Source organism: Gymnogyps californianus, chromosome 28 (assembly GCF_018139145.2).
Source record: "Gymnogyps californianus isolate 813 chromosome 28, ASM1813914v2, whole genome shotgun sequence".
In the NCBI taxonomy this organism is placed as follows: Eukaryota; Metazoa; Chordata; class Aves; order Accipitriformes; family Cathartidae; genus Gymnogyps; species Gymnogyps californianus.
In genome coordinates, this window is record NC_059498.1 from 3,071,079 (window position 1) to 3,092,516 (window position 21,438).

The window sequence follows — 21,438 nt, forward strand, 5'->3', positions numbered from 1 at the left end:
CCTGCGGGCAGGGGGCCAGCGGGGTTAAGGCACTTCAGCGGGTCCGGCGGGTGGTGGCACCGTCCCCCTCAGCCCCAGCGCTGTGGTCCCATCCCTCCCCAGCATCTCCAGTTCTCTCGGTGCCCCGCTGACTGCTGCGGCAGGCTCAGAGCCCCGGTGACCCCGCTGCCCGCAGGCTCCTGGGGGCAGAGCTACCCCCTCTGCCCCCTCACATCGCTCTCAAGATGAGTCGCTAATTATGTAAAACAGCAGGGGGGGTGGAGTAATCAACTGATTGTCAAAAACCTAACGCTAAAAAACTTGGTTACGTATAAAAAGAACAGCTTGGGCCGAGCCAGCCCTCTGAGAACACCACGAACCACTGCATAGATTGAGGCAATGAGTGCAGTAAGAGGAACTCAATATATTAATCAAATACAAACCCACTGTACAAAACGCTTCCTTTTTTTTTTATAAAACCTGTTCACAAAAATAGTGCAAAATGTCGGGCACCAGCGGGGAAAGGGGGCTGGCGTTTGGAATGACAAAACTTTGGTTGAAGAGGGGCAGGGCTGGGCCTGCCTTTGCGGCGGCAGCGGCTGGGAGAGGCTGGGCTCAGGGAGGGCTGGCAGGGCAGGCAGCGGCTGGCAGGGCAGGCAGCGCCTCCCGGTCGGCAAGGGCAGCTTTTCCCTGCTGGGCAGCAACTCCAGGAGGGCTTTTGGCCAGAGGAGGGGAGCGAGCGGGAGGGCTGCGTTCAGTGCTACGGGGAAGAGGCGAACGGCACAATGCAAAAGCAGGATGCGTTAACGCAGCAGAAGGGCTGCAGCGGGACTTTTTTTGGGGGGGGGGGGGGGGGGGGGGGAACCGGGGGACCCTCCGCTGTGCTCTGCCTGCGGCTAGAGCTTCCCGGCCGAGGGGAGCCCAGGGGCGCGAGCGGCTCCGAATCCCTCCAGGCACGTAGGGTTTGTGCAAGTGCTGTATTTGATTCCAGTAAGAAGTACCGTCAGGCTCAGGCAGCAGGGAGAGGAGAAGGAGCTCCCGAGCCCCCGCTGGCCCCTTAGGTGAGGCGGATCCCGAGCACTTGTTCCAGTTCCTGCCGACGCTGCTGGACCTGGAGGAGATGAGGGCAGTCAGGCAGGGAGAGGGGCTGCCCCAGGGATGCCCCCCCACCCCGCTGCCATCCCAAACCTGCTGCAGCACCCCACCGGCACGGCCCGGAGCCCACCTTGGCGAAGATGTGTCTGCCCACAGCCTCCTGCGCCCAGGGCTGCTGGTAGAACTCAGCTCGCCGCTCCTCCTCGGGGTTCCCGATCACGTCCGTTATGATCTGAGCAAAACACGGGGTGCGGGGGGGACACGGGGTGAGCACCAGGGCCGGACCCAGCCCCGCTCCAGCCCCTCACTCTGCCCAGCCCCAGGGTTTTACCTTCAGGTCCCTCCTCTGGGATTTGATCCATTCCTGGATGAAATCCTGCGGGTTGTTGCTGAAGCTGAGCATGAAATCGCGCTGCGTCTTCAGCTGGTTGATGGATTCGATGGTCTCGTGAATCTAGGGAGATGACGAGGGGCCAGAGGGAGATGACAAGGGGCCCGAGGCAGCTGTCCCCTACCTCCCCAGAACAGGACATGGCTCCCCCCAAGCTCCCCCCAGCTCTGCGGTGCAGCCTTGAAGTGCCACCCTGCTGCCACCCCAGCTGAGCCCCCCGCTGCCGGGCAGGGCTGCCCCCCTCACGAGGGTCCCCGCACCTTGGCATCCAGGGAGGCGATCTCCTGCTGGTTGGTGGTGGAAGCCAGGAAGTTGCTCATCTGAGCTTTCAGGGGATCGTCCACCTCCACATCGATGTCGTAGCAGGCCGTCTTCTTCTGGTCATTGGGGTCCACGCTGGGAGGAAACGGGGTGTTGAGGGGGGACTTCCTCAGCCTCCACCCTGCTGCGGGGGCGGATCGACTCCCCCCACAGCAACACGAGTACCCCACTGACTGCCCCAAGAAGCCCCCAAATTTGTTTGGCTGATTCTTCCTCTCCCAAGTGACTTGTGCTTGCTGCTGCTGTGGGCTGGAGAGCCCGTAGCCTCTGCAGGTACTGCCCTCCCCTCCTGCACCCCGCCGGGGAGGTACCCTGCCCCTCCACCCCCCAGAGCCCACCAGCCCCAGGGAACACTGCCCAGCCCACTCCCCACCCCTACCTGATGGTGTGGTTGATGATGATGGGATCCGGGTGCTGCAGGAGCCCCGCCAGCTTCATGGGGATCTCAGAGAAGCGCATGCGGACGCAGTTAAAGATCTGGAGGGGCAAAGCAGAGCGTTTGCTGTCCATGGCAGGGCCTCCTTCCACCCGGCACAGACAGGGTCAGGCAGGAGGGGGGGGAATCACCCAGCCCCGGTTTGCGCAAGGCAAGCTGATGGATGCAAGCCAGAGCTTGGGGAAGGGGCATAAATTGAGATTGGGCAGGCTGGAGTGTCTGTTGCGAGCCAGAAAAGATGCTTTTTCTGGCCTTACTGGGGGTGGGAAGGGTGCTCTCCTCAGCAAAGCGTGCTGGTGCCGCGGGGCAAGGGCTGACCTGGCGGAAGTAGCGGTTGCAGTTGATGTACTCCTTCTCGTGACTGTCCTGCAGCTTGTTGTGCTTGATGTAGAGCCAGAGCGCCTGCATGATGCTGGCGCGGGTCTGGGTGTGCACCCCGAGCAGGCGAGCCAGGCGAGGGTCCAGTTTGTACTGTGGTGGCTGCAGGGACACACGGGATGAAGGGGGTCTGTCTGGCACTGGGAAGGACCCCTCCTTTGAGCACGGTGCCCCGCACGGCCCTTGTGTCACCGCAGGCTGCGGGGTCCATGCCTGGAGCTCTCTGTGCTCCTTTCTATCCCCACAGCCCTGCAATGGCCTCATACAAGGCCCTGCCCCAGCCCAGGCCCATTTGCCCCCCCGGACTGCCCCATACAGACGAGCCGTGCTGGAGGAAGGGCAGCAGGGCACGGCCAGCACCCACACAGCCCCGGGGCCCCTACCTGGTGATCCAGCATGAGCAGCAGAGTGCATTTCACATTGACGTCGCCGGGACGCTTCACTTGGAAGCCGTCGGTCTCCTGGGTTGTGGGCAGCCGGTGCCACTGCGAGAGACCAAGGGGACACCGGTCAACTCCAGGACCATGACAAGCCACCTGCTAACAGGCTTTGTGTCTGTAGCCAGGAGCAGAGCGAGCCGGTGCTCAGGCTCTGTGCAGGGGTCTAGCAGAGGCAGACAGCCTGGATCCCTCCCCTGGGCAGTTCCTGGGAGTCTGACCCCAGTGGGCTTCAGCCGACAGCCCACCCAGTCCAACGGATCCAGCTTGATGTGCTCCAGCCGAGGCGGATGGGAATTCGGACGGGCTGGGGGAGTTACAGCCCTGAGCACTTGATGTCAAGGGCTCAAACAGCTCCTGGAGTCCATGCAGGATCAATCCTGCCTCAGCCACCGCAGGGGATGCGCATCAGAGCTGCTCACAAACCACCCCGCACGTGAAGGGGATTCACCCCCACCACAGCAGGCACCACCACAGAAACAAGCATTTCCTGGGGGAAAAAGCATGGGCTGGGTGCAGGGAAAGCCTGCTCCAGGGAGGAGCACCCAGAAAAGGTCTGATCCCACTCAGAGGCAGTGCTTAATCTCCCTGAGGACCTTCCAGCTAGGCAGCAGGCTGAGAGACAACAGGGCAGACCCTTCTTCCCGCCTGGCGCTGGGACATACAGATGAGCCTTTCTGCGGCATCATCACCCGTGTTGGGCCTCACGTTTGCAAATCTGTGGGACCCAGGGCTGCCCAAGCTGCCTCTCAGAGCCACGTCCTTGCTGCAGCCCCACACCTCTCAGCTCTAGCTGCGTACTTGCGGGCGTGAGGGGGTTAAGAGCCGAGCGGGCAGCAGTTGCTGCCAGGAGCCGTCACACCAGCCACCAGTCACACCAGCCACCAGCCAGTACGAGGGAAGCTGTAAACTTGAGCCTGGAAAGCACGGCAACGTGGTCCCCCAAGGAGGGCTTGGCACTGCTCCCCAGCACCCAAAAGCACCTTGCTCAACCCCCTCTCGCAGCGGGACAGGCACTGGGCTGGGGAGCTGAGCACCCACAGGGTAAGCAGCAGGACCAGCTCCCCATCGCCCGCGGGGATAACGGCTCTCCCCACCCTGCCCAGGGTGCGGAGCCAGCCCCGCAGCGCAGCCGGGAGCCTCCCACCTCACCTCCACCAGATGGTTGTCTGGCCCGTACAGCTCTTTGTCCAGCTCGATGACGAGGCTCTTGAAAAAAGAGGAGAACTTCCTCTTCTGCTTGCTCGGCTGCAAAACAGAGCAGGAGAGACTTGGCCTGACACCGCCAGCCATGGAGGGGCCCAGCCCAAACACCGCCTCCAGCACCCAGCGAGCAGAGGGCCGTACCCACCCCAGCCAAGCCCTCAGCACAGACCACCAGTGCTCCTCCCACAACCAGTTCATCCCTGCCTGTATCCTTACGTCTTCCAGCAGTTTGCCCTCCACGCGTAGCTCCCAGGAGGCCACGCGCTCACCACTCTCCCCTTCTTCTTTGGCTGGGGTGAAAGTGTTGGAGATGTAAATCCTCAGCTTCCGCTTTTGCTGTGGAATAGAATCACAGAATCGTTATAGGTTGGAAAGGACCTTTCAGATCATCGAGTCCAACCGTTAACCTAGCACTGCCAAGTCCACCACTAAACCATGTCCCTACGCACCACATCTACACGTCTTTTAAGTACCTCCAGGGATGGTGACTCAACCACTTCCCTGGGCAGCCTGTTCCAATGCTTGACAACCCTTTCGGTGAAGGAATTTTTCCTAATATCCAATCTAAACCTCCCCTGGGGCAACTTGAGGCCATTTCCTCTCATCCTATCACTTGTTACTTGGGAGAAGAGACAGACCCCCACCTCTCTACAACCTCCTTTCAGGTAGTTGTAGAGAGCGAGAAGGTCTCCCCTCAGCCTCCTTTTCTCCAGGCTAAACAACCCCAGTTCCCTCAGCCGCTCCTCATAAGACTTGTTCTCCAGACCCTTCACCAGCTTTGTTGCCCTTCTTTGGACGCGCTCCAGCACCTCCGTGTCTGTCTTGTAGTGAGGGGCCCAAAACTGAACACAGTATTTGAGGGGCGGCCTCACCGGTGCCGAATACAGGGCAACGATCACTGCCCTAGTCCTGCTGGCCACACTATTTCTGCCACAAGCTAGTGGCCTTCTTGGCCACCTGGGCACGCTGCCGGCTCATATTCAGCCGGCTGTCGACCAACACCCCCAGCTCCTTTTCTGCCGGGCAGCTTTCCAGCCGCTCTTCCCCAAGCCTGTAGCGTTGCATGGGGTTAAAAATAGGAAAACAGAGAGAGGGGATGCTTAGAGCAAGAGGGTGACTGCCAGCACCCACAGCAGCACCCACCTCATAGCCCCCCACCCCATCCGGCTGCTTGCCCTCCCGGCCAGCCAGGGCTGCCACGCACCGTCAGTGGTTTCTTAATGGCCTCCTGAATCTCCATCCTCTTCCGAGCAATGGTTTGGTCCAGCTTGCGCTCAAAGGCGAGGAGGTCCATGTAGGCCTGGGATTCTGGGACCAGTTCCCGGATCTGTCAAACAGAAATGGTCAGTCCCTTGCGTGTTGGGATGAGGCTGCATCCCCCACACCAGCCTCAGCAACACTACTGGTGCTGGGCTGACACACCAAGGAGTCACCAAGTGACGAGTCCAGCACAACAGCACCGATTTCTCATTTTAAACAAACACTACACCCCTGCAAAGCTCTCCCCAAATCACAGAGCTGTACTGCAGACCTCAGTTTGGAGCCTGTCACTGTGCCCAGCAGCCTGCCTGGTGTCACAGGCAGGTAACGCAACCCTGGATTGTCAAGAGGGACCCCCAGGAGAGGCTTAGGGTCCTCCTGGGGTCTCCACCCCAACCCACTGCTGCTTCTTGCTTGCCCAAAGTCCTGCTTGTCCAATTTGTGCACACCCAAAACCTCTTCCACCACCCCAGAGGATGAGACACAAATCTTCCAGGTTGGTTTGGGACCGAGTAGAAGTGCCCGGCAGGCAGGATGCGGCCCGGTGAGATCCTCCTCCCCGTGGGGACCCCATCACCCTGGCTGCCCTGGGAAGGCAGCATGGATGCATCACCTCCCTCCAGCAGCTCAGCTCTTTCCCCACGTACTGAGGCAGCACTCACCCTCTGCGGCAGGACCTTGTCAGCCATCTTCCTCCTTTTCACTCTGCAAAAAGCACAAAGGCAAAAAAAAAAAAAAAGAAAAAAAAAATTTAATGCCGCAGCTCTTGCTGCCTGCCCGGTGGGAAGCTGCTGCACGTCCCATACTCGGGCAGCAGCGGGTCTCAGGGGCCGACATCGAGCTCTGCTCGTACACCAGGAGCCCAGCGGCTCTTTTAGCCCCATCCAGGCCACAAATGGGGCCAGGTTCCAGGGAGGGGAGTCACAGCGGCAGTGCCGGCTGCGTGCCACGTGGATGGCTCAGCCTGAGCCGGGTGTTGAGGCTCCCGCTGCAGTGAAGAGGTCTGGGGGAGAAGGTCCCCTTTCAGGGCTGCTCTGTGTGACAGAGACTTTGGATTTGCAGGAGGGGAACAAAGAAAGGCTGTAAGAGCACCTAGAGCACAAGCCCTTGGATCAGTGCTGGAAAGCAAATGAGTAAGAAAACCTATCTCTGTGGGCAAGCCAAGGGAAGGAAATCCAGTCCCTGGGTCTGGTTTGCTGCCGCTTGCTAAAGGTGCCGCAGGGCAGGAGCAAGGAGAAGGTGGTATGAGGCAAAGCTGCGGCTGCAGGCATGCTCCCGTCTGCAGGACAGTGTTCCTGAGTTTCCTCTCTGGAAGTGGCCATCACATTCTCCCAGCACTACAAACCAAAGCCCAGTTCCAGGAGCTCACTTAAAAACAGCTTAAACCAAACCAGCCTTGCCACAGCGGGGCTGAAATCATCGTGGGTAGAGGAAGCAGAAGGGCCTCTAGAGCCACAGCACGGCTGCAGCCTTGCTCAGAGCCATTTTAGCTCTCTCCAAGCTTGTAATACCCTGTCAGACCACAGGGCCCTGGGCTCTCCTCCCCTCCCGCATGCTGCAGGCTCCCTCCCTGAGCCCACCCCGATGCCCCGTTAAATTCACGCTCAATGCCTGGATACACAGGGAAATGCTCTCCTCCCGTTCTGCCGCACACGTAAGAGATGGGGCAGAGTCCAGCAGGCAAAGGGAAGTCCCTTTCCCTTGGCAGCATGTGAAGCAGCAGGGCAGCAAACGTGGGCGTTCGTGCTGCCATCACGAGGTGTCCAAGGTACGCCGGCTGCCCACGGCTGCTCGAGCAGGAGGACGCATCGGGAGGGCAGCCCTAGCTAAGAGGGGGGTCAGAGCACTTCTTTGAGCTCTTCTTGCCGTATTAAATGCTTCCTGCACTGCAGGGTTTGGCCACCCCATTAGCGGCTGGCAGTTCCTGATCCCTTGATCCGCAGCCAGCCGGGAGCAAGGATGCTCGACCAGCTGAGCATGGCTGATCCCACACAGCCAGCCCCCGGGAATGGAGCCGCAGCCTTATCTGGCTGCTGACGTCCTTGCTCGGTGGCGAGCTGCCCCTTGTCCTTAATCCCCAGCTTGCTCTGGAGCACCGAAGGGATGCGCAGCCGCTGTGCAGAGGCTGTGATGCCCCGCAGAGGGATCACGGAGCCTAACGAGCTGTTGGCTGCCGGCCCTGCCACACAGCCAGGGCAGGGAACGGGACCCGAGTATCCATTAGGACCAAGGGACTCTGCCCTGAGAAACAGCCTCCAGTAATCAAGAAGCCCTCGCGGAAAACAGAAACGGAGCAAAGGGATTAGCAGTGTTGTAAACAAGCGAGGAGCTGCTGGCAGAGCCCCACGGCTCAACCAGCCCAGCCCCAACAAACAGTCCTACCGAGACCGCAGCTCCAGGGAGCGTCTCTACAACCTGCCACCCCCGTTCCCACCCGCGGCTGTGCCTGCCAGAGCCAGCACGAACCCCTGTGAGAAGGGAAAAGACCCTGAGGAGCCGGTGCTGGGGCCTCTGGCAAGCACAAACGCATGCAGCGAGGCTTTTTGGTTACTGGCGTGGAGATCAGACCACAGGGAAGCTGCGAGCTGAGCGATCTCTGCCCCCATCCCCATTCCCCCCCCGTCATCGCAAAACATCCCAGCCCTGAGCTCTGGCAGGTTTCCCACCGCCAGCGGTGCCAGCCGGGGGGAGCGTGCAGGCAAGCCGTGCAGGCAAGCCGTGCCGGCTCCCGCCCCGCTGCAGGCAGCTCACCCCTCTGCGGCAGGGCAGGGAGCTGCAGGTTTCTGTGGTGAAGTGCAACCGGGACTCGGCGGGTCAAACCGCCCGCCTCCAGCCTGCTGCGGGTGTCCGTCCCGGAGCGGGAGGGTGCTGGCCCCTTACCCTCTCCTCTGGGTGGCCAGCGGCGGCTGTGCCTGGGGGGTCAGCAGGCGCTTCCTGAAGGGGTCCATCATCGACTGCGGCAGGCCAGGTCTCATTGGGGAGGCTGCTCCATAGGGGGGGGCTCCCGGTGGTCCCACCTGCAGCCCTGCCATGGGCATCCGGCTGCCAGGCGGCATCCCCGGGCGCTAGTGGGGAAGAGAAGAGAGGAAGAGTGTGCGTTAAACACTGCCCTGCAAGGGGGCCTGATCTTTGCTGGGCACCAGCAGATGCCACGTGCCCTCTTGCTTCTTCCCCGGGAGAGATTTCTGAGGCCGTACCCTGCTCCGAGGTGTGGGCAAGGGACAGGGCAGGGAGGAGGGAAGGACTTCAGGAGCTGCAGCCTTCCTTGCTGCAGGAAGAGTGACAGGAAAGCAGAACCGGGACGAGCAGAAGCCACCGACCGCAGGGGAAGCCCAGCCTGCCAGCCGGCATGGAGCCAAAGCCATGCATGGCCACGAGCCACCACCACGCGGCAGGAGACATCGGACCTGGAGCATCACGAGGCCCCATCACGAGGGTCATTGCCTGCAAAGCCTTCACCCTGGGGACATCAGGGGCTGTGGCGTGGGTTGGGCCGTGGGTTCCTCTCCGGAAAGCAGCAGTGCTGGCAGATGCAATGCCTGGGAGGGGAGCAGGGCAATCCCACTTCCTAACGGCACTGGTCATGAGGCCAGCAGGCAGGAAGGAAGACGAGCTCCTGGGCGCAGGGGATGGAGGCAAGAGCTCACCCCCTGCCAGCACGCCAGCTCCTGTCCTTCCCCCTTCAGGGACCCAGAAAGGGCATTTACGAGCCACGATGCAATACCTAACCACTCCTGCAAGGGGTCCCGACCCAGGGCAGCACTCACAACCCCTCCGCATCCCCTGGAGCAGAGCAGTTTGGCAAGCTAGCACCCACACTGCTGGCTCGCAGGTGCCACCAAGTCTACAACCCACACATCCCCCCAGGGCCCTTGACAATCGGTCACAGCACCCCATGACCGCCGGCCACCCCTACGTGCTCCAGCCTGCTTCACCGGCAGTCCGAGCCAACAGCTTCCCGGGATCCTTTGATCCTCAAGCTCCCCGCTGCCAAGATGCGAGGCTGGGAGAGCCACCAAGCCAGCAGAGCAACATTTCTCCCCTGCCGCAGGCTCCTCAACGTGCCAGGACATCCCCCACGGCTCCCCTCCCACTGCCCTAACAGGGCACACCGCCGTGCCAGAAGAGAGCTAATGAAGCCACCTCATTATCCCAAAGGAGCCCAGCAAGGCAACACCGCGAGCTGATGAGCTTTCTGCATACGGGCATCAATTTCAGTGCAAACCCCGGGCACGGGAGGGCTGGGAGCACAAGACCACCGCCGGCAGCCTGCCAGCTTTTACGGGCAGGCTCAGAGCTGCGGTGGGGGGAGTTGGTTTAATGGCAGCTGGAGCCAAAACACACTCACCTCCTCCCCGAAAAGCTGGTAAATGCAAAACCAAAAGCTTGAGTTGCTTGAGTCGCTCCCGCTCCGGAGCCCAAGGCCACAGGTGTCTCTGCAAGTGGGAGATCCCCAAAACATACCAAGCGCTGCATCGAGAAGTGCATTGCAGCTGGGAAGTCGAGCAGCAGCGGGGCACAGGATTAGTGCCGCACGTGGAAGTTCAACAACATGCACACAAAGCGCGGGCTGAGCCCGTTACACAACTAAATGCTGTCTCCACCACCTTTGCTCAGCCCTCCTTTGAAGCAGCACCTCCAGAGCCTGGGCTTGCTAAACCTGCCCTTGCTACAAGGCAGGAGCCTATTTCTTCCTCTTAACAGCCCCCAGATGTTTCTCTCCTTTTGATCGGCCACATTTGCACAACTCCTCGTGACAAGCAGGACTGCGCCGGCATCGCCAAGAGCCGACAGCAGCCAGCAGCACCTCCTCTTTTGCCAAAAATCACAAGGCAAGAACCCAGTTTCTCCGGGTTTATCACTAAATCCTCCATGGCAGGGCTTGGAGGAGAGCCAGCACCAAGATCCACACCCTTTGCAAAATTAAAAAACACAGGTACTGAGTAAACACCGTTTGCCAGTACAGCGTGGCTACAGGAGGACCGCACTCCCGTAACTGTGCTGACTCATCTGCGAGGGCTTCTGGAGAACAAATAAGCCACAAGAAGAAGCTGTGAAACTTTTAATCAGAAATTCAGGAGCCCCAGGAAAAGCTGCGTAGTGCCAAGGCTGCAAGTAGTCACCTGCAGCTCCCTAAAGCCACCAGGAGCATGGAGAAGACAGATGGCTTTCAGGGAAGCCCTGCCCCCAGTGTTTCTCAAGCCCACAGGGGAGACAGTGACGAGTGCCACAGGAAAACCGGTCTGAAGGTCCGGGAGGTTCCCTACGTGACAACGTACGACAACACAACCCCTTCCCTGCACGTGCCGACGGGAGAGCGCTGTCAGCAGCTTGCTCGGACTAAGAGGCGACGTGGCCACGACCAGCTCCTGTCCTTCGGCCAGGGCAGCTCTCACCACCACCATGCCCTGAGATCTCTCCTTCCTCCCTCTGCCACTCCATGGGTCACATTTCTGGTCTACCCTTGAAATGAGAGATTTGGAGGCTGGCTGAAGTCAGCTCAGAGAGTCTTTGACAGCTCCACATCAGCGATACCACTTCGTGCAAGGTCTCCCATGTGTCCATCTGCTCTTTGGAGGGCGAGAGACTGCTCGGTTGCAAGAAGAGGAGACAACTCTGTTGGCAGGGAGAGGTTCAGCGCAAGCATGAATGGATCTCTCACACTTAAGACTTTAACGTTCACCTCCACAAACATCTGAGAACCATCAGCCACAGCTAAGCTGCCGGGGGAGCGAGTTCCAGCCCACCAGGGACCCGCATTTGATTGCTTGGACAAGCACAAAAAGGGAAGGCAGAATCCTCCACGTGGATAGTTTTTTCCCCTCAGTTTACACTCAAGATTTGCAACGGAGAAGCCTCTCGGCAAAGCAGGGTCAGCCTCTGCCTTGTGTTCAACCAGCGACTGCACCCCTGTCCAGGGGAGCCTCAGCCCCCTCACCTCCTGCCCGAAGGCTGCAGGCTCCTAAGACTCAGCTCACGCAGGCATGGCACAGCCTTAAATCTCCGGCTAAGCCACAAAGCACCATTACAGCCCCGGCGGGGTGAAGCCTGCCTCCATCCCCTTTCAGAAGCCCTGGAAATTAGCAGGATGCAAGAGGGCTTAAATTCAGGAAATTTTATTAGACCAGCTCAAACCAAGGAGCCCTTCCTTAGCTCATTCCTGTCTAACGCCCCTTGTCCCTCTGTTCACCCCTCTTCACCCAGGGCAGCGCTGCTGCCCCATCCCCTCCGGGTACTGCCTCGTCCTCCCCTCCCTGCCCCACCACCCCTGCCAGTGGGGCGGACAAAGGGCAAACCTCGCAAGCTCAGCTCCGAGGAACAAGCTGGACCTCGTCCAGCCTTCCCTGCGGAGCGCGAGCAGAGCCGTTTGGAAATGGGACAGAAAACAGCTTGTTTCTGTTCCCTGCCAAAGCTGAAGGAACGAATGGGGCTGGCTGCGGTTTAGCGGTTCATCCCAGGTCAATGCACAGGCCACTTGCATTTGGGGAGCTCTGTTGAGAGTCAGCTTCAGCTGAATCCAACGGGAGGCTGGACAGCTTCCCGATGGATGTTTGTTGGCATGACAGGAGCCTCCCCGCCTGCCAAAGGCCCCTTCTTGAGGAAGGGCAGGCCAGAAATCAGAGGCTGGTAGCAGAAAGGAGAAACAAGGGGAGCAATAAATCGCAGGATGGATCTGCAAGAAAAAGTTGGGCTGGAGAGCGAGCTTGAAGAAAAGCAGCAATTCAGAAAACAGCTTGAGAGCCTCTCTTCCTCTTCCTTCCAAGACTGCAGCTCTTCCCTCCATCTCCCCAATGAGGGGGAAAGGCTCTTCCCGACGCATGTTTTGCTCCATCCAGAAAGGCGCGATCCAACTTTGTACATACTAACAGGCAGGGAGCAAGAGCCCACATGCATCCTCACCCAGGGCTTTGGGAGCAGAGCCCTGGACAGACGCCAGGCGACGACAGCTCTTCCTGCAAGTTCCTCCCCGCATGCCCGGATGGCAGTGCTTCCCATTAGGACAGATGCAGAAGCAAACCCTGTTTAAATGGGATTTGAGCTCCACACTGGTCTCAAGGAGAGCTCGGTTGCCTAAAGCCACCGCTCAACTCAGGGCTTCGCGTGGATTGGGACCAACTGAGCCCCCCCCCAGCACACTCCAGAAGGGTGCTCTTCCCCTCTTTGTTCGTTCTTATCTGTGAGCAAATCCCTCTTGGGAGGGTGCCAGGAAGAGCCTGGGTTCGTGCTGGCGGAGCTCTTCATCCGGGAGGTGGTGTTGTTATCGAGATGCCATTGCACGCTGCAAGCTCTCATGCAGCACCTTGCTCCCAGCAAGCCCCCAAACTGCCCCAACGCAGCTCGTCATGCTTGGAAGACCCACCGGATTTTGATACAGGAGGAGCTCCAGGAGTCAGATAGTTTCTCAGCTAAAAACCGTAGACGAGGAAGTCGTAAATCAAAGGGAAAAGGGCAAAGCAACAGGCAAAGACACCAAGCAGATTTAGGACACGTGCTGGCAACGTTTCAAGCACCAGCAGAGATGTCCGGGTCCAGACAAACCTGCCCGTCTGCAGCCTCACATCTGAAGCCGCAGATGTTACAGGTCAGAGAACGGAAAGGTCACGGGGATTCAAATCATAACATGGGCATTAATGCAAGCAGGAACAAGGAACAAAGGTGTTGGGTTCCTGCTTGAAAAAGAAACTCGGGCAGCTGCTAACACAGCATGGAGGCACACACAGGAAGAGCAGAGATAAGTGCCTGGCATAACACACTGCCTTTGGTGCTGCTGCAGTGCTAAACTGCCCAGGGAACGGCTCCGAGAGCTCCCGAGAAGGTCCTGTGGAGGAAGATGGAGTGAGGGCCTTCAACAGCGAGTTCTGGAGACGTCATCCACCTAGAACTTCACTGTCGTGTTTCCCCAGGAGAAACAAAGGGTGCCATGGTCTCCATTGTTGCCTTCCTGCCTCTTGCTCCAAGAAAACAACGTTCATCTGCTTTGTATCATTACTTAAATTAACTCGAGGCTCAGTCTATGATGAAACCTGCCTTGGAAACCATCTCCCTTGGGAAGGGTGGGGTCACCCAGCCCAAGCAGCATCACAGCTTTCTGTGCAGCTTTCTGGTACAGCTCCAGCCCTGGCTGTTGTCCCCAGGCCCCCTTCAAGCCAATCCCAATCACCCGATGAGCAGGAACACTGTTTTCCTCTGCTCCCAAGAAGATCGGGTGGATCTCTCCCATGCCGCACTACACCCTCTCCAACATGTCCAGGCCACCCCATCTTTCACCTGGCTCCATACCAGCGACCCACACTTCTCCAGCTCCTCCGTCCCGGCTGCCTGCATGGGTCTCTCCATGAAGCACGACTTCGCTTTCCTTCACACTGCCGCCTGCCCAGGGACGGGATCACCGAGCCGCAGCTGCTTCCAGGGTTAGGAGCTGCTCAGACTGCTCCTGTCCCACGGAAACCAGGCTCTTTCGCCAGCAAGTGCCAATGGAACCCTTTTAATGGGGCGCCTAACGAATGCTGCTTTTTGCCCCCTCTGTGCACCGGCAAAGCATCAGCACGGGGTAACTTTGAGGCCGGAGCACTGCTTTGCACAGTCCCATCTCCACCACACAGGGCCAAGCCTGCTCCCTGCCACAGCGTCAATCCGATAACTTGGGAAAAAACTCTCCTAAGCCCAAAAGTAGCACCTGAATAAACAGAAGAAAGGCTCCCTCTCACTTAATTTACACCAGCCAGCACTACCTGGATGCTGGGGGCTGGGACTCAGCCTTAGCATCCGTGCTGCCACCAGCACAGGGACAGGGACTGCGATGGGGGCTCTGCCTGCAGACGCATCACCAAGCAGCCTGACAGCTCAGCTGATCATCCTCCTCCTGGAAAAAACCCTCTCCTTCCTGCTCCGGGCATGGTACTGGCACCTGGCTGCTCTGGAAACATCACCTCCTAAAAGGGTCCCAAACTGGTCCCAAAAGGAACTCCCAAAGGGAGTCATCCTCTTGAATTCCCTGCTCGAGCCGCCAGTAAATAACCAGCAGGCATGCAAGGATGTCAAAAGGACGACCATATGTTTAATAATCCAGTGATTAAAGAACCCCTAAGCACTCGTTGGCGTGGATGAGGCCTGTTGTGTCTCCTAGTGCCCAAATAATGAAGTTGTTCATTAAGCCAGGGCATAACGGAGCAGAGAAGTCCTCCGGGTACGGCAGGGATGGCCACTGGAAAGGGAGGGGCTGCTTTCCCCAGCCTGGGAATTGCAAAACAAAGGGCAGACCCTCTGGATCATACCCGCTCTCCCCTCCCACGCGCAGGCAGCCCTGCCAGCAAGCTGCCAGCCAGATGCAGCTCACGGCCAGACGCGAGGCACGGCGCTCGCCGCCAGCCCCGGGGCTCGACCGGCCCTGCCGACCCAGCCAGCTCCTGCCCTGGCTTGCTGGTGCCAGATACTGTGGTGACGTACGCTCGGTGTACATCACCCTACGCCGGCCGGGCGCTCCCAACACCTGCTACCGTCACGGCGTTACGGCCAGCAACGGGGGGAAAAAGCAAGCCTACGTTAGCCTGTTTACCTACAGCGGTGAGCGGCTCCTGGCTGCTCCCGTCAGGCTCCAGCTTCCCAGCTAGGTTTTGCAATCTGCTGCATGGAAGGCCAGGGCAAACGATCGAGTGCCTGCCCGGCCCAAAACGCCTCCGAGTCGAGTTACCGTCGATTCACGCTCAGACTGGCCCTGCTGCACCATCTCAGTTTTCAGTGCTGGGCTTTTTGGCATTTTTAAGGCTAGAGGGGGAAGTTGTTTCTTCATCTTGTATTAATGAAGCTTACAAGCTGGAAATTCCCTCGGCTTGATTGATTTCTCAAGTTTTAATTCATGCAAATAAGGTGGCAGCTCTGGAGGAGGCGATCAGCGGCGGATGAGAACGTGTTGCACAACTGGGCTCCTCCATTTCAAGCCTGCCTGGAAGACTGTGCTTTACACCAGAAGCCTAATAACCAAAATAATCACCCTGCACGTAAGAGCAAACAGACAAGCTGCGTGTGCAAGGGGGAGGTGGAAACTTGAGCATACGTCAGAATATACTTCTTATAAGAGATGTTTAGGCTGGAAAAGGAGTGATTTCTTTTGCTTTTTGAGGGCTGCTCCCTGCTCAGATCTACTTTCTCCCAACATTAGCAAGCGCCTGTTGTTCTCCTCACCCACCACTTAACCATCTCCTCAGCTGCTTCTTGAAGATACGCACCCGCAATGCCAAACGGTTACCTCCACCTTTGCCAAAGACGCAGATAAACAGGTTTCGAGGCAGCTCCGTGCTATGGGAAATGGCTGCGAGGCTGGAGCCGGGTGCACGGCCTCCACCGGGAGCGGCTCACGCTTCCTCCGCTCCGGTCCCCGGCGGGGTCTCACCGGATACCGGGGTAAGGCACACCGGCTCCTGCCGGGCGGTCACCGACTATCGCTGCGGCGGAGGGGACGTGCTCGGCGACGCTGCCTTAACTTTTATGGGGGTTTTTTGAGAGGGTGGAAAGCGAGAGCAGGGGAAGACGGAGCGCGTGGAGGTATCCTAACTAAAAATGGCAGAAAAAGAACATTATCCGGGATTTAAGCCGGGGGTACCGGCGGAGGCTGGGCTCCTGGGTGAGGGACACCCCGGGGTGATTTCTGGAGCTGGTGGAGGCCCGGCAGCCGCTGCCCCGGCCCGCCGCGGGCCCTGAGGCGCAGGGAAGGCCCCAACGGCCGGCCCAGCGCCCTCCACCCCCGGGCGGCTCCGGGCCGGGCGGCGGGGCCCTGAGGGGTCCTCCGCGACCCCCCCCCCCCCCCACTTCTCCTCACACCCACCCCTCACACCGCCCGCCTCCCCCCATCCCGAGGCCGCCTCACCTGGTACTGCGCGGCGGCCGGGCCCATGGGGCGGTAGCCCGGGGCGGCGGCAGCGGCCGGAGCCGGGCTGGGGCCCCGCAGGATGGCGGGGCCGGGCCCCGGGGGCGGCGGGGCGGCGGCGGGAGGCAACGGGCTGAGCGGGAAGGCGCCGCGGCCGGCCATGGCGGGGGGGGGGGGGGGGGGGGGGGGAGCAGCCCCCGCCCGCGGTGTTTACTCGGAAGCGGCGGCGGCGGCGGCGCCCGGAGACGGAGTCAGCGCGCGGCGCCCGCTGGCCCCTCCCCCGGAACGCCCCGCCCCCTGCGCCGTGCCCCCGCCCCCAGGGTAAAGCCCCGCCCCACCTGAGCGAAGGCTCCGCCCCAGACACGGCCCCGCCTCCCCGAGGCGGAGCGTGTGTGTGTGTGTGTGTGTGTGTGTGTGTGTGTGTGTGTGTGTGTGTGTGTGTGTGTGTGTGTGCGCGCGCGTGTGTGTGTGCGCGCGCGTGTGTGTGTGCGCGTGCGCGCACGTGCGTGTGCGTGCATGTGTGCACACACTTAGGTATGTGCAGGCATGTGTGCTTGCGTGTGCAACAGGCATGCAGGCACATGGGTGTGCAGGTGTGTGTGTACTGTGTGTGAGTGTACAGACATGAGCGTGAGAAAGCGCTTTTGGAGGCATGCGGGTGTGCAAGTGTATGGGTTTGGGTGCGTGTGCATTTGCGTGTGCAGGTGCGTGGGTGTGCAGACACGAGGGTGTGAGTGTCCATGTGTCTGTGCAGGCGTGCGGGTGTGCATGCACATGGGTCTGAATGCACGTGTGCGTGGGTGTGCAGGTGTGTGGGTGTGCAGATGTGAGGGTGTGAAGGTGTGTTTGTGTGTGCAGATGTGTGTGAAGGCACGTGTTTACAGAGACAAGTGTGAAAGCATGTGTGTGTGCATGCAGGCATGTGCGTGTGCATGTGAGGTGTGTGCGTTTGCAGGCATGAAGGCCTGCACGTTTGCACGTGCGTGTGCAGACATGGGTGTGAAGGCGCACACGTGCACAGGCACGCAGGTGTTCGGGCATGCACGTTCGCACGTGAAGCGTGTGCATGTACACGCGTGTGCGGGTGGGTGAGTGCGAGGGCCCGGGCGGGTCCGTGTTCGCGCAGGACGGTGGGGGGGGTGTGCAGGCGCGGCGGGCGCTGGCACACGCGTGTGCAGGCGAGCGCACACGGGGGGGGGCGGCGGGTGGGAGGCAGGACCCGGGGGAGCCCCGCGGGGGGCAGCGCCGGCTCCGCGGCGCGGCCGCCAGGGGTCGCCGCAGGGCCGGGCCCGGCCGCTCGCTCCGCCCGGCGTCGGCGGCGCTTCCTGGGGCGGTGGCGGGGAGGCCCCGCCCCGCCCCGCCCCGCCCCACCCCACCCCGCCCGGCGCTGCCGGTGCGGCAGCGGGGAGCGTGGAGCGGCGGCCCCGGCCCCGGCCCCGGCCCCGGCCCCGCCGTGATGCGCCGTGCTCGGGGCGGGGAGGCCCCGGGGGCGGTACCAGGACCGCCCGGACCCTGCCCGCAGCTCGGCCCGCGGCAGGCCGGCGTGGGGTAGGGCTTAGCGTGGGGCACGGCAGGAGCAGGGCCCGGTGTGGGGCTGGGCAGGAGCAGGGCCGAGCGTAGAACCTGGTGTGGGTCGGGGCCTGGCATGGGGCAGGGCGCAGGAGCAGGGCCTGGCGTGGGTCTGGGTGGAGCAGCCCACTGCGGGATGCACCGGTGTGGACCACAATCCCTTCGAGGCGCGGAGCGGGGCCCCGTGAGCCCCACGGCGCGATGCAGGACAGCTACGAGTCCACCTGAGCCAGCGTCCCTTCCCCTGCCCCAGCTGCGGCAAAGCCTTCATCCAGCGCTCCGAGCTGCTCATCCCCCAGCGCCTGCGCTCCGGTGAGCGGCCCTACTGCTGCCCGCTCTGCGTCAAGGGCTTCAGCCGCTGCTCACACCTCACCCGCCACCAGTGCACCCATGGACCTCGGCCCCCCGCTGCCACCCACCCTGACCGGGGGCACGGCCTGGAGCTGGGTGGCACAGCCCTGGACCTGTTGCGGTCCCTGTCCCCCCTGCCTCGGGTGGTCCTCCAGCCCTTGCAGCCTTGAGTGCCACCACATGGCCCTGGGGGCTTTCTCTGCTCCTACCTGGTCAGGTAGAGCCCACCTAAGGTGGGACGAGGTTTGCTGCCCCTCTGGGGCTTGGCTCGGCCCCTCTCTTTTCCTTTCCCCCCAGCTCTGGCTCCGAGACCCTCGGCTGCAGCTGACCCACTCGGTTTTCTTCCTCTTTGCATCCTTTTTCTCTCCTTTTTTCCCCTCTCCCCCCTTGCTGCTCCATTTCCATCACCAGAATAGTCATCTTGTAGCCACTGACCCTCTTGACCAGGCGCATCCCCTTCCCTCTTTGCCACCACTGCTTTTTGGCCAGGCAGGACACAAGCGCTCAGCCGTGTCCCCCAGTGACCTGCCCCAGCCAGGACTGGGGTGGCAGGATGCCTGCCTGTGCCCAGTTCAACCAGTCTAGCTGCCCATGCAGGGACCAGGACGAGAGCAGAGCTCTGCTTGCTTTCTCCCAGCAAGCTGCTTGCAGAAAATGTGGGGTGCTTCTGTCCCCCCAAAGTGTGTTGGGTGCTGGACCAGGGCCAGACTGCGGAGCACCCCTGCATCTTGCTGTCTTGAGTTCATTTTATGGGTGCAAGAAGTGGCAGAGGATGTGTTGTGATGGGGAAGGTGATGCCCATGCCATCGTGCAGATGGGATGCAAAGGAGACCTTTTATCTTCTGGCATTCAATTAGGAGTAATAAAGTAGAAGTTTTGCAGATCTTCAGCTGAAGTTGCCAGTGAAAATGGGCACCCCAAGGGGGATGGGGTCTTCCCGCAGCTCCCAGCCCCACTGCGGTGTGGGGGACCCCACGGCTGATCACGGTGTGGCCTAAAAATGCCACAGCCCCTTGGTGGTGGGCGGGGGGGGCTGCATTCATGGACATCAGACCCAACGGGCAGGAGTAGGGGCAAGGCTACCTGGGGCATCGCTTGGCACAGGGATGTGGGTGCTGGGTCCGAACTGGGGTGCACGAGGCTCTCCGGAGGAGCTTCCTGCATCCCCAAACGACCCCGTGTCATGCCAGCTTGCCCACCGTGGCTGCTCATCCCCTGTGCTGGGGATGTGGAGCTGGACTGGCACGTCTGGGCTTATTTTTGGTGGTTTTTTTTTTCATCCTGTGAGGCTGGGAGCGGGGTCGTTCCTCCCCAGAGGTTGGGACAAGCCAGGGCTGCTCCCCACAGAGAGCAGGGGGCCACGGTGCTGGGGGAGAAGGTCTATGGGACAAGGTGGCTTCCCCGGGGTCAGGTTCCCAAAAGGGTTCCCAAAGGTCCCACCGACACCCATGTCTCCTTTGAGCCTCGCTCTGTCGGCACTAGATGGAGCAAAACACCAAAAAAGTGAATTTTCTTGTTAAATTACATCTCCTGCATCCCTGTTGTTTGACTCAGTCGTGGTGGTGGACCCCCATGCCTGGATAAAATGGGGATGAAAGGAGGTTTTGGGGCAGTTGGTGCTGGAGACTGTCCTCGCCCAGCTTTCCAAACCCTCCATCTCTCCCTCCCTGCTTGCACGCTTCCACCGCAGCCTTAAACCATCATTAAAACACGTCTCTTCCCTTCAGAAGCACTGACACTTCATTAAGCAGAACATGAAACCCTGCTCCAGTGGCAATTACAGAGCCGCTAATAACCCTTAATGAAATCCCACGAAAGGCTGAAATACTGCTCCAGCACGGGAGTTTCTCGGTGGTGGCATGTGGCAGCGAGCGATGCTCAGGGACCGCGCTCCGTGCCCGGGAGTTATTCACCCGATGAGTCGATCTCTGGGCTGGCATCACAACCTTGCTGCAGATTTAGTTGCTGTCTGCTATCCCAGCAAGTTTGCCAGCGGTTTTGGGGAGGTTTCTAGGATTTAGGGGACAATCTGGGTACTGTGTAGTCCCTGTCTGTTTGGTGAAGGCACCAGGATGGGCAGTAAAAGTGATGATGTCTTTCCTCTCCAGCAGCTTCACCACGGTGTCCCAGGCACCAGGCACAGCCAAAACCCGTCTGAAGGTGATGGTGGAGGCTCTTTGCATCGTGGTTGCCACTGAAGACCTTCCCCTGAGCAGACTTCCTACATATTAATGGGTCAGAAAAGGCTCCTTTCAGCCCTTTCCCTCTTACAGGGCTGAAGTGCTCAGCAGGACTTTGTCCCAGTCTCATTCCTGGTGGCTTCTCAGCTCCATGGGTCAGCAGCGATGATGGGTGTTCATTCCCGTGGAGGACACACATGGCTCTGCTGTTCATCCGTGCGATCGCTGAGATGATTTTCCTGCTTTGTTTCAGAGCGGGCTGTGCTGGGCACCGGTTCCCTTTCCCACAGGAAAACCATTCTCCAGGGTGCAGAGCTGCTTTTCCTGCTCATAGATAGGAAAGAAATCTAAACCACAGAATCCTCTCCTCTTGATTTTTTTCATTTGCTGAAATGTAAGAGATGCTCCTAAACCCAAATACACTTCTGGAAGTAAGGTAGATAAACAAAAGGCTTAAGATGAAGAAATGCCAGCACAACAGCAATTTAATTTGCCTGCGTGTGTGCTCTGCAATGCAGTCGGTAGGTACAGGGCATCCTGCTGCGATGCTGCAGGGCCCTTGCAGAAGCGATGCGCTTTCGGGGAAAGAAGGCAAGGATTGTGAGGATTAGGGCTTTATTGCTTTTCCAGCTCCATTTTCATTCCTGTTGTCTACCGTGAGCGCACGGAAATCCCCAGGGCTTGGGAACAAGCATGGGCCAGCAGCCAGGACGCCGGGTCCTCCTCCCGTCCCTGGTTTGCTGAATGACCTTCAGCAAGTTGCTTCTTTTTCCTTCTCCCCGATTTTCCCACCCCTGTTGCAGTGGGAAATGCTCCGTCCCAACCCGCCTGGTCCTGCTGCTGCCAGCAAGACATTTCCCTGCATGGGGCAGAGGTTGCCAATAAATCACAGCACCGGTTTCCCGTCAGGAAAGCAGAGCCAGGCTGTGCGGGAACATCTCCGTGGGTGTTTCCAGTCCCTAGTGGGTGCA

At 60.0% G+C, this 21,438-nt stretch overlaps 1 protein-coding gene across 2 annotated transcripts; it reads right to left on the reverse strand.

Moving 5' to 3' along the window:
• Nucleotides 1-838: 838 nt before the first annotated feature.
• SMARCD2 (SWI/SNF related, matrix associated, actin dependent regulator of chromatin, subfamily d, member 2) lies at nucleotides 839-16,541 on the reverse strand. 2 transcript variants are annotated; one of them, XM_050911619.1, is made up of 13 exons: nucleotides 16,368-16,541; nucleotides 8,384-8,568; nucleotides 6,166-6,208; nucleotides 5,448-5,570; nucleotides 4,460-4,579; nucleotides 4,190-4,285; nucleotides 2,984-3,085; nucleotides 2,541-2,702; nucleotides 2,166-2,263; nucleotides 1,726-1,861; nucleotides 1,406-1,528; nucleotides 1,205-1,306; nucleotides 839-1,090 (listed from the first exon to the last, which is right to left on the reverse strand). In XM_050911619.1, the coding sequence occupies exons 1-13, from the start codon at nucleotides 16,527-16,529 to the stop codon at nucleotides 1,037-1,039; spliced, it is 1,506 nt and encodes a 501-aa protein (XP_050767576.1). In that variant the 5' UTR covers nucleotides 16,530-16,541; the 3' UTR covers nucleotides 839-1,036. The 2 variants fall into 2 exon arrangements, with proteins under 2 accessions (XP_050767576.1, XP_050767577.1); XM_050911620.1 differs by lacking the exon at nucleotides 16,368-16,541 and adding an exon at nucleotides 13,846-13,866.
• Between the last annotated feature and the right edge of the window lie 4,897 nt (nucleotides 16,542-21,438).